At 49.8% G+C, this 11825-nt stretch overlaps 1 protein-coding gene across 4 annotated transcripts in view; it reads right to left on the reverse strand.

Moving 5' to 3' along the window:
• Positions 1-7471: 7471 nt before the first annotated feature.
• The window catches only part of Srgap3 (SLIT-ROBO Rho GTPase activating protein 3), a 227324-nt gene continuing 222970 nt past the window's right edge, over positions 7472-11825 (reverse strand). For 3 of the 4 annotated variants that reach the window (XM_010618756.1, XM_010618750.1, XM_010618742.1), the window contains one exon: positions 7472-11204. In XM_010618756.1, coding sequence (XP_010617058.1) covers positions 10791-11204 — 414 coding nt within the window. In that variant the 3' untranslated portion in view covers positions 7472-10790. The remainder of the gene's footprint in view (positions 11205-11825) is intronic. The other variant, XM_010618762.3, reaches the window with a different exon arrangement.

Genomic DNA, 11825 nt, shown 5'->3' on the forward strand with positions numbered 1-11825 from the left:
GGCCTGGGTTATCCCCAGTAACAATAAACAAGCAAACAAAAAAAAACAAAAAAAAAAAAAAAAAAAAACCTTCCAGTGGCCTCTTAACTGCACTTAGAACAACTTCACAATTCCCACCCTGGCCCCTCTGCAGACCTCCCAAGGGACCCCCCACTTCTCCTCAGCAGACTCATCCCTGAGCACATTGCTCACCTGGGGTCCAGCCTGCGTCCTTTTCCATCCCTTCCCTCTGTTGGCAGTGGTCCTGGCCACCCCTACAAACCTTCTGTCACACCTCATAGGCTGGATTTCTCAGGTTTCTATTTCACAATTCCCACCCTGGCCCCTCTGCAGACCTCCCAAGGGACCCCCCACTTCTCCTCAGCAGACTCATCCCTGAGCACATTGCTCACCTGGGGTCCAGCCTGCGTCCTTTTCCATCCCTTCCCTCTGTTGGCAGTGGTCCTGGCCACCCCTACAAACCTTCTGTCACACCTCATAGGCTGGATTTCTCAGGTTTCTATTTCCCTGAAGCTTCCCCTGCCCCAACCTCCCAGCCAGGGGCAGAGCTCAGCACCCTCCCCATATCATCAGGTTTCCCATTCTGTTGTCATTTTGATCCCAGCATTTGACCATGAACTCCCCAGAGGTTTTGCTCACGGCCACGTCCCCAGGACTGTGTTCAGGGCTGTGTGTGGTGTGCAGTAGGAACTCCAGAGCTATTCATTCAAGGAGTGGACACGGGGAATGACCAGCGCACCTCACTCTGAAACAGCTTTTGCTCCCAGCTGTGACAAGAGACTCGTTTCGCCCATGAGTTGCTTACTGAGCACCTACCATGTGCTAAGTGCCATACCATTGTCCAGAGATTGCCAGGAGATAGTGTGGACAGATACACAAAATCCCAGGTTCTCTGAGACTTACATTCTAGGTCAGGGTCGGGGGAGGAAACATTTCATAAGTAGGCAAATACAATAAAATCTGCTGATGATAAGTGCAATGAGGAAAATAAAACATTCTAGCCTGAAGGGGACCAAGGTGGGGTTGGCCCCAGGGTGTATGGTATGGGAATCTGGAAGCAGTCACACTGAAGCAGACCATGGAAGGGAAAAAAGGAGGCAGGAAGCCTGGGAAAGGGTCCTGGCAGACGGTGAGCGGGGGCGGAGCCCTCAGCAAGGAAAGGTCTGGAGATGGGGCATGGAGCGGGGAGAGGGTAGGCAGGTCCCATTGGGCCTTGGGAGCTTGGTGGTTAGGAGATGGGATTTCAGCCTCACGGGGCCTGGAAGGTTTGCACCTGATCGTGGAGGAATCGAGGCTGAGGCTCAGCACAGCTCAGAACTGGATCCCAGACTGGGCTCCCTGGATGCCTGGAAAGGCCTGAGGACTTCCCTCCCTTCACTGAAACACAAACTGTGGTTGTAAGTAGCCTCTTCCCCATCCCTCACTCCCTTCCACAGCAGGTTCTTGTAGCCACATGGGCCATGGCCGATATGGGATTTTCTACACCTCACTGCTTTGGAGCAGGGAAACTGTCCAGCAGGGTGTTCCTAGCAGGGCTCCCCCTCTTCCCACTCACCTCTTTTCTCTAGGAACTTTCCAATGGGCAGGCCTGGATGTGGCCTTGGGCAGGACAACCTGGGGGAAGCTGGAAGACATCCTGTTCCTTCTTGGGGGCTGTGTGAGCAGCACCCCTACCTTCAGTTCCCCAGGGCCAGGCAACAGGGTCCCAGGGGACATATGTTGGGTCACATGCTCCCAGGCTGGCAAAATTCACCATTCTATACTGCCTTCTGCTCCCAGCCATGCCCAGGGCAGAAGGGCAGAGAGCAGCACTGTAATCATGCGGCCTGGATCTGAACCACAGCACTGTGAAGTCCTGGCAGTGTCCTATGGCATTAGACCTAACACCTCTGGGCTATTCGTTCCCAGGTGAGTCACAGTGACAACAGTATCTACTTTGTAGGCAGTGGGGACTCTTGGGGAGCCGGCCTTTCAGTTTGAAAGAGCTGGGAGCACAGGAAGTGCTCAGGTACAGAGACCTTGGTCATCCTTGCCACTTCTGCTTTGCCCTTTTACTTGAGAAACACTGATACCCACTCAATTCGCACCATTAGGACTGAGTGTAGGTCCTTGGTACAGGTTCCACACTGGCTCCCCAGGGACCAACGGCTTTGGCATCCTCCTTCCCTCCCTCCGTTGCCATCATTCTCATGCTCACAGCCTCTCAGCACTCATGACCACACTGCCCCCACAGCCCACAAGAGCCCCTCTCCGTCCCCTGCCTCCTCACCACTGTAGGCTTTCCTTCTCTGCTCCTCCTGCCGACCTGTCCAGTCACCTCGTTACTTTCCGCTCGGATTTGGAGGAGAGGTCATGTATGTACTCACCAACTCCCTCAGCCCTAAGGGCACTTCCTCCATCGCTACTGTTGTGCCAAAGCAGAACAGCTCAGTGCCATAGCCAAATGTTACAGCTCAATGCCACAGCCACATGCCACAGCTGAGGCACAGCTGAGTGCTACAGCTCAGTGTTATAGCTCTGGGTCATGGCTATCACAATGTGAAGACTGGAGAATCCAACATCGCTCTCGGAGGAGTTCCTACTCTGAAGTTTGTGTGCTCTGCCAGAAATGAGAACCTTCTTAGAGAGAGATCTACAGGGTAGGTGAGTACTCTCACAGAAGCAGAGGGGTGAGGTTACAGAACATTTTTGTAAGGGGCGGAGCTTAACAGAACATTCCTGTAAGGGGGCAGAGCTAATGGAACATTCCTGACAGGTCTCAGAAGTTCAGTTACAAAACATTTTGATACATTGGGCAGGAGCCCCAGCAGCACAAACTGTTACATTTCTAGAACAAAACATTCTGTGGGGGAAAAAAGGCATGGAGGCAAGACAAAGGCCTCTCACTATCAGTAGCTTGGGTCAGCAGCCCAGTGTGGCTGGGGTGGGATACCATGGCCCAAGGACGATGGGCTGCTCCCTTTAGAAAGCACAGCCCTGTGGATGATAGACCCCACCCTTGTGTTTCTTCAGCCCTCTGCCAAGGCACTAAGGGCGCCCTCAGAACTGGAAGAAATAGTTGAGATCAGCTCCCTAAGCCCCTGGTTGTGTACGGGAAAGAGGCTCACTCCAAAGGTGGCAGCCAGTGAATGGTGGAAGTCAGATCAAGCTTTTTCCTTAAAGTTAACTTGGTCCAGCCACTGACCAGATGCCAGCAGTCCTCTCCTTGTCTCCACAGAAGATAGGGAGGAAGCGGATGAACAGTGGCAAGTGGGGACAAGCTCAGCAGCATTTGTGAAGTGCTCAGGTGGCCAACAAGCCACGCAGATCATCCTTTTTCTAGACTCTACTCCCCGGGAAGAAGAACTCTTGTTAGTACCTTGCTCTTGGGGCAGTAGAGGTTCAGAAAGTTCATTGGCCAGGTTAGTTGACTGATACAAGTCAGGGCTGGAGCCATGCTCACCCAGTGACAAGCTGCCCCTGGGCAGTAGGTATGTGGTACAGCAGTGGACATGCTAGGTGTGGGTGTAGAAGAGTGACAAGGACGGAGGAGCTTGGGTCAGGGGCCAAGAGAGCCAGAGGCTTCTCTCCCTCTCTCCGGTCCTGGACTCAAACCAGTTCCTGTATGCTGTCTGATCCTCAGCTTTTCTATCAGTGCGATGGACATCCCACCTAATACACACCTGTATGTTCTTTGAAAACAAAAAACAAGAAAACGGAAAGCATTCTCACAGTGGTTAAGACAAATGCGGCACTAATGCAAAGAATCAATAATGATAATTACTCTACTCAGTGTCAGGGTTTAAAAGACACTGATGCAAGAAGCCACTACAGGTCCCTGGGAGAAACGGGGATAGACTATGCTGCAGGCAGTTATCATGGCAATCAGATCTCCCAACAATGAGGCTCATGGGGACTACAGCATCCTGACTGGCCTGTACGGGCTAAACCAGAAAGTGGTTCCTAAGCTTTGCCTTATACACAGGCTGCAGAAGGAACAGATTTGGGCTCTAGAGCCAGATCAGCTATGGAATCCTGGTCTCAAACTCTTTGAGCATCTGTGTCCTTGATGGGAAGCAGAGAGGCAGTGAGCATCTACCTCTGCAGGTGGCTGTAAGGACTCCACAAAGCAAGACTTGTGAGGCCTCTCTACAGTGTCTGACACACAACATATATTTGATGAGCATTAGCTTTATCATCAAGTGAAACTGGAGCCCTTGGCAAGTTTTTAGTGTGTTTGCACGAATATTTTCCTACTGCTACTGATGGCTACATAACCACCATTATTATTATTATCACCATTATTATGTCTCCGGGATCTGTAGGGTGAAGACATTGCTCATGATTTCCCTTGGGCCACTGCCCTTTCCTGATACAAAGTCTGGGGCAAATTGACACCACTCCAGAGCTTGGTTAGACACATTTATCTACTGCGTCCCATGCGCTGCATTAGGGAAGGACCTGCAGCTCAATTCCTTCCTTCCTTCCTTCCTTCCTTCCTTCCTTCCTTCCTTCCTTCCTTCCTTCCTCCTTCCTTCCTTCCTCTCTCTTTCTTCTTTCTTTTCCTTTCTTTTCTTTCTCTTTTACTTTCTGTGGTGGTACTGGGGATACAACCCAGGGTCTTTGCGTTGAGCTACATCCCCACTTCTTTTTTATTTTTCATTTTGAGGCAGGGTCTAAGTAAGTGGCCCTGGGCTGAGCTGGAACTTGCTCCCCTCTTTCCTCGGTCACTTAAACATCTGTGATCACCTGAGGCTCAATATTGATCAAGTTGATTATAGAAGTCTGAGATTGTTATTTGTGTGATTAAACTGTGTGCACCTGGAGAACTGGACGGTAGAGACTGGGCCCATCCATCTGTGTCTCTTCACCTAATTTGGGGCAAGTTACATTAAAAGTTGTTCATACTTGTTTTTCAAATAAAGGAAAGACTTCTAACTTGGGGCTCTTGACTGAGTGCTGTGGCCATGAGTAGGTAACTAGTTATGGGATGTGCAGAAAACAGCCTCTTAGGTTTCAGAGCAGAGGAGTCTGAAATTAGCAAGAGATGACCACTGAGAGGTGGATGGCTCGGATGGACATGAACGAGGTGTTTGGGCTGGAAAGAGGCCTCATCCTCTTCCGAAAAGATGCTGTGGCACAAAAATCCACCAGGGGCTTCCTCAGAAAAGACAGGCCCAGGGGTCTTCTGTGACTGAGCAGGCAGCAAGCACCTGCATCACGCGGCCCTCCCAGGGCAGGAGGCAGGATGGTGCTGCTGTACAGAACGTGGCTTCAGAGTCAGAAAGACTGACTTCAAGTTCTCCTCCTAGCCTAGACCTGGGAGGTCCCTTAGCCACTTGGAACCCCCATTTCTCAGCAGTATGGTGATGGTACTCTCCTTCAATGGCCGTGTTGAGGATTAGACAAGAAAATGCATGTACATAGTTATTCTGGTGCCTGAGACAGGGCAGGTGGTCAATAAATGGTACATAGGCACAAGAAAAAAAGTCCAGGAGACTACATCCTGTGGTTAGACAAGAAATTCTAACATGTTGCTATGCCTTGACATTGGACACCGGTCTCCTTTGACCTCTGGAAGTGGATTCTGCATTTTTAAAAACCTTTCCTGACCATGGTAGCTCTGCTCTCCACCTGCCTTTGCTTTGACATTTCCAGCTCCTGTTTTCCCAGCAGTCCCTCAAAGGTTACCTTCTTCACTTAGCTCTACAGTTAAAGTGCTTTTCTTTGTAACCTGGCCTTCACTGTGCTGGGTCCATGCTGAAAACTTACCAAGGCCGTTCCCCAGAAGCCTGCAGACAGAGCGGATGGCTCAGCTGGGACCTCCCCACCCACCACGTGCCACCACGCTCTTTCAAAGACCACCTGAGCATGTCTGAGAAAAGTTAAGCTGTTTTATTTCACAGGAGAGCTCCACGTCAAACCAGCAGGCACCATCAGAATACGAAACAGAGGATCCAGTCAGACACTCTACAGGAGGACGGGCGTTTGTGGAAGATAGAGAAACAATACCCAGAAGAGGGCAACACTTATCACATGGGGACAGGCAACCAGCAATTTCCGAGGGTAGTTTTGGTTTGTTTTTCCTGTCACAATTTGGGGAGGAAGGAAACCAAAGGAAACAAAATAGACCAGCCACTCTGAAGCAATCAGAACCAAACCTACTGCCAAACCATGTAAACAGTCACACTGCCGGGAACGTGGGCCTGAGCAGAACTCCAGCCAGGCTCAGCTTCTGTCTAAGGAAGGAAAAGTGCACTCAGGTTGTTTGGGTTCAAGGAACAGCTTTGTTTCTTTTTCTTTTTCTTTTCTTTTCTTTTTTTTTTTTTTTTTTTTTTTTTTTTTTTTTTTTATTTTTTTTTTTTTTTTTTTTTTTTTTTGTTGTTGTTGTTGTTGCCTGGGACAGTTCACACAGACAGATGTCAGCCGGGGGCAGCAATGGCCGTTTGGCCACCCCAGAGGATGGGACAATGGGACCCTGGCAGATCGACCTCAGAGAGGCCAGGAGGACTCGGACCTGAAAGCAAAGTCCTTTCTCAGCCTCCCTGGCAGCGTTGGGTAAGTGGGGGATTTTTCTACATGGCTGCTCAGGAGGGAGGAGTCCCCAGAGAGCCAAGGAAGTCGACATGAAATGTCAGCATTTGCTCTGCATAGCAGAAAATCAGCCAGGCAACACCTGCTCACCCCTTTCTGCCTTCCCTCCCCACCGCCCCTTCCCCTCTGTACTGGGCAGGGCCCACCTTCATGGCTGTGAGCCAGCCAGGATCTTTCTGGGCTCCTCAGGAGAAGGAGGCCTTTGCTCTAGTATGGAACCATCTGACATTTGAAAAGCGAGGAATAGAGACTGAGAGGAAGAGCCATCATGTTAGTCCTTGGGGTCTTCTCCATGTGCGACATGCATGACCAAGCCATGAGAAGTCCTCCACATGCATCCACACCTCCTGACAGAGAGATAAACCCGCCAAGGCACTCGAAGGATGCCGGCAGAGCAGGAAGTCTGGCCCCACACTGGCTCCCTTTTGGGTAGCAAAGCCAGTTTTAAATGTTTATAAGGCAGATCTCTGAACTGCTGGTTCCAGGTGGTAGCCAAAGGATGGCTAAGTTTCCCTGTGTCTCTTCCCACTCCAGTTTCTTCACGAATAGAAACCATCCATCCCTTGGGAGTCCATTTCTCTCCTGGCCCCTGGAGACTTCAGAGAAAAGACTCCCAAGTCTAATTCCCAAGCCCACAATTCCCCCTGATTGTGCGCTCTGCCCAGGGTTCAAAAGGCGCTTTGAGGTGAGAAATCGTTAGCACTGAAAACAAGGAAAGGCAAGGATTTTTCATAGAATCCCACAGCTCAGAGCAGCACTTTAAGAGGAAAAGGAAGTAAGGGAGGGTGGGGAGGGAGAGCGGGGTGAAAGCACGGCTTGTTCTCAATTTTATCCCAGAAAGGTCTTTTGTGGCAGCAGGACCAGGTGGCCCAGGAAACTAGACCAGGAATTAATTGTCTTTGGTCAGTTTTAAATGAACATCTTGCTGGTTCATTCCTAAAACAGACTGGACATCAGTTACACAGAAAAACAAAGGCTTGACCTAGGGGTAAATTGAAGGTTAAGAAATCATTCCATGAAGCCCAAAAAAGGAAAAAGAAAAGAAAATGCCCGTTATCAACTAACTGGTCAGTACAGCTTTCAATAATGGTGATGAACAAGTAGGTAAACAGCACTCCCCCTTGTACAATTAGTTATATTGAGGACTACTAACTAGGTTACTACGTTTCCCCCACACTTACTGTACAGTTAGGTTTCTGGTATTTGTTTTTACATTGATCTATCTACTAGGTGCAAAGATTTGGTAAGTGGTATTGGCTATAATTTAATTGTAGCCTTTAAAAAATTACAGTTTCACATTTTAACAGTTACTTTCCAGCATTTAAGCAAATACAGCAATATATAGTGGATTAAAACAGGCAGGAGTTGGGGAGAGAATGCCAACGCTCGGTGGGCCTGGTAAGGCCAAGTGGTATGGAGGGTGGAGACATGCAGAGTGCCAGATGAGGAGGGGGCAGCTTTCCACTGCTCTGCGTCAGGCTCAGATCTGGGCTGGGTAAGTGGGGAGGCACCTGCCATCTGTGTGCACTCTCCCTGAAATGTGAACGCACCAGCATTTCCCAATGGGGAAAAAGTAGGTGCTCAAAGAAAACAGCTAAGGCTCTGTTTTCAGGTATTTCTGGGAAATGGGTCTGTTGTCAGTAAGGAAAAACGAAATCAGTCAATTCAGAGAAAAAGCACACAGCCTGACTGGTGTGACAGACAACACATTTGCCTACTCAAACTTTTACTTTTCATCTGATATTCATGGCAGAATTTTGCCTGGGGGCTCCCAAGCTACATGCAGGAGGGCATGGGCCAAGAGTGTCTCTGGGATAACAACGAGAAGCCTTGTGTCCTGGCTGAACAGCGCAGCATCCTTGCAAATGAATGACTTTCTGAGTCTGACTTAGCCCCAACTCGCAGTCACCCGTCAAATTGTGGGTAAACCCCCAGGCCTTACTCTCTGGGAAATGGGGATATCTTTCACTTGATCTTAGCCAAAAGGCCGAGAAGCGATTGGGGATATCTTTCTATGCTCAAAGGCAGAGGACTTTTCAGATCCAGGATTAAAAGCCAAACGTTAATTGCTGCAGGCAAAACAAGAGGACATGTCCATCCTTGGGCCCTCCCTGGCATTCTCATGTGTGCCCTTTCCCAAGTCCTCTTCCCATGATCTGGGCTCAGTGCCAATCCTACAGACAAGGTAGGATGGCTTTCTACCCCCACATCCAGCTATTAGAGCTCACAGGTCTCTCTTTCTGTGTGTTTACCTTTCAAAGCAGAACCACAGGAGAAGATGAAAGCTAATCCAATGGGTAAGGGCTGTAAGCACCTGCAGGACACAGAGATGTAAGGGCTTTGGGGTCTCAATAAGCTGGTAGGAAACTTCCACTGCTCACTTCTCAAAAGAAGTTCTGGATGTTTTCAGATCTGAAAGACTCACCTTCCTAATGATAATAAGACCACAATGCTTTCCACTCTACCCAGCTGGCTTACTTCCACCTGATCTTTGTTAGCCTCCTTTAATGGGGGAAGTGAGGCTCACTGGTACAGGGACGCACCCCAAGTCACATAGCTCCTAAGTGAACTGGGCTGGGACTTTAGATTCCAAGCCCCGGGCCGGCGGGGCTGAGCTCAATAGAGAAGAGACCTCAGCTTGGCATAAGCGAGTAAGTGAAAGTGGTCCTAGTAGCCTCAGGTCTGCCTGGGTTCCATTATCCAGAAACAGCCTATTTCTGGAAAACAGAGTTCAAAAAAGGAGGTAAAATGGAATCAAACAAGAGCAAGTCAAATGGCCTTTATCTAGCCAAGGGGCAAAAAGCCTTGCTCATTTTACTTGCCAATCACACCCCTGTGTCTCTCGCCACATTTTCATCTACAGTAAATGCTCTACAGGGAGTGGGTGACGATGGAGGGAAAGGAAGGTGGAAAGCTACTTCACTCCCAGAAACTCAACCACAGGTGATCTCTAGCACAGAAATTGCCAAGGGTCACCCCTCAGCAGCATCCGGTCTGAACTGGGCACTGGGGGCTCCCGAGCTGCATGCAGGAGGGCATGGGCCAAAGGGCGTCACATCTGGCTTCAAATGAAAACAATGAGCTCCAAAGCCTCCTCACCTGTTTAGTTCCAAATCTGACACAGTATGATTAGAACAAGGAAAAGAAAAATTAAATATTTTGAAGATGATATAAGTTAAATCTCTATAGTTACCACAGATTTATTCCTACAGCATTTCTAGGATTTGAAGTATTCCACACCACGGTATTTTTTTCTTTTTTCAACCACGTGTAACACTGCTATTACAGGGCCAGGTTCTCACTGTGGCCCGTTCTACACATGAACACAAGGATGCGCGGTCAGGCCTCTTCCCGCCAACCTCCTCTGGTGCTTTTGGGATAGAGTTGGCCTTGGCCTCTTAGTGGAAGGGCAAGGTCTCTGGGGTGGACTGAGGGTTTTCTATGAAGGTTTCCCCACCTGTAGGAGCAGCCTGCTTGGGTTACAGCCTGCCCCACCCATCCTGTAGGGCCAGACTGTTCTGGAAGGCCACAACTTCTGGAGACAGTGAGAGAATGTTTTTGTTTTTCTGCATGTTAAGTGGTATATTGCTTCATTCGCAGTTACTGTGGGGCCTCTAAGTCCTCCCAGAGAAGTCCCTGCAAATCCCACCAAATAACAGCGGGAGATGTTTGGTGGCATGGGTCTGAGGTAAATCTAAGTTTCATAAAAAGAAAAAGGAAATACTATATACATTTAGCATGTGTGTATGTCCAGATCTAGTATATGTATATCGATGCATAAATATATATATATACAAACACACCCACACCTACGACACGTGCATATGAGTATATATGCACATGTACACACACACACACACACACACACACACACGCACAGAGACTGCTGAGAGAATAATTTCCAGTACGGTATACGAGAGGTGCTGTCTAGCATTCGGCCTCCATCTTGGGGAAGTGTACTTGGGGTTGCTCCCACTCTAGCATTCCTCGGAGTGCCTGTCTGCACGCTGGAGGGCTGTGGGATTCACACAGCTGAGCGTGAGCTGCAGCTAATGCCTGGGCCTTGGTTCTCCACTGATGCACACTCTCCCAGGCTGACCTCCCGGGCTCTGCCCTCCAAGGCCGGGAGGATCGCTGGGAAGCAAGGGCAGCCACGGAGGCCACCCTAAGCCACAGTGCACCACAGTGGGCCCGAGCGATGCCACCCCTCCACCAGGTCACATGGTGCCCGACTTGTCTGTGGTGCTGTTGGGGAACATCTTCTCAGTGGGTGTCACAGCTGGGCTACCCACCCCTGAGCTGCTGCTGCTGCTAGACCGATGCTGGACTACTGGCCTCACTGGCCGCATGGGGGGCGGGCGCAGCTGAGCACCGGCCAGGCGGGCAGACAGGGCTGGCTTGAAGGTGGTCATCATCTCGGTGGAGGAGCTGCTGCTGCGGCGCATGGCGGCATCGGGGTCTCGGATGACGATGGTGTGCAGGGGGCTGGCAGGTTCCGAGCTGATAGGGCCCGGAGGGTTCTTCAGGGGCTCCAGGGTGTCCAGCACCACATCTGGCGCCTGCTTGACTGTGTTCTGCCTCTCGAGTTCCCGCAACTCATGCAGAGCGGTGCTCATGGTCTTCTCGATGTCCTAGGGGCAGAGAGAGCACTGGTCAGCACCATCTGCAGCCCAGAGCCCATGCCTTCCCACGCTGCTAACCAGCTGGTGGGAGTTCTTCAAAAGGTCTTCCCCAGGTGCCTCATGGCTTTGATGGAGATCACATCACTAAATAGGAGAATCTTTTTGTTGTTGTTGTTTCCCTTGCAGTACTGGAGATTGAACTCAGGATGTGATGCCTGGAACATTCTGGGAAAGTGTTCTACCACTGAGCCACACCCCGGCCCTTTTTGGTTTTTTGAGACAGGGTCTCGATAAGTTGTCGGTTTCCCAGTCTAGGCTCAAACGTGTGATCTTCCTGCCTCAGACTCCCAAGCTGGGATTGTAGGTGTGCACCACCATGACCAGTTTAAATGGAGAGTCAAGCAAGAGTCCCCAGAATTGACTCTGCACAGGAAATCAACCTAACAAGGGTGGCTCCACCTACTGGATAGGAGGGCAGGCATGCAGTTAAATTTATAGGAGTTCAAATTGTGGCCCTACCATTTCTTTTCTATATGGCATGGGCAAGTTACCATATTTCTCCAAGCCTCAGATCCTCGTTTGTAAATCGCAGATAATTTTTTGGTGTTTTTTTTTTTTTTTTTTTTTTTG

This window comes from Fukomys damarensis, unplaced genomic scaffold (genome assembly GCF_012274545.1).
Source record: "Fukomys damarensis isolate Sample0158 unplaced genomic scaffold, DMR_v1.0_HiC HiC_scaffold_24, whole genome shotgun sequence".
Taxonomy (NCBI): Eukaryota; Metazoa; Chordata; class Mammalia; order Rodentia; family Bathyergidae; genus Fukomys; species Fukomys damarensis.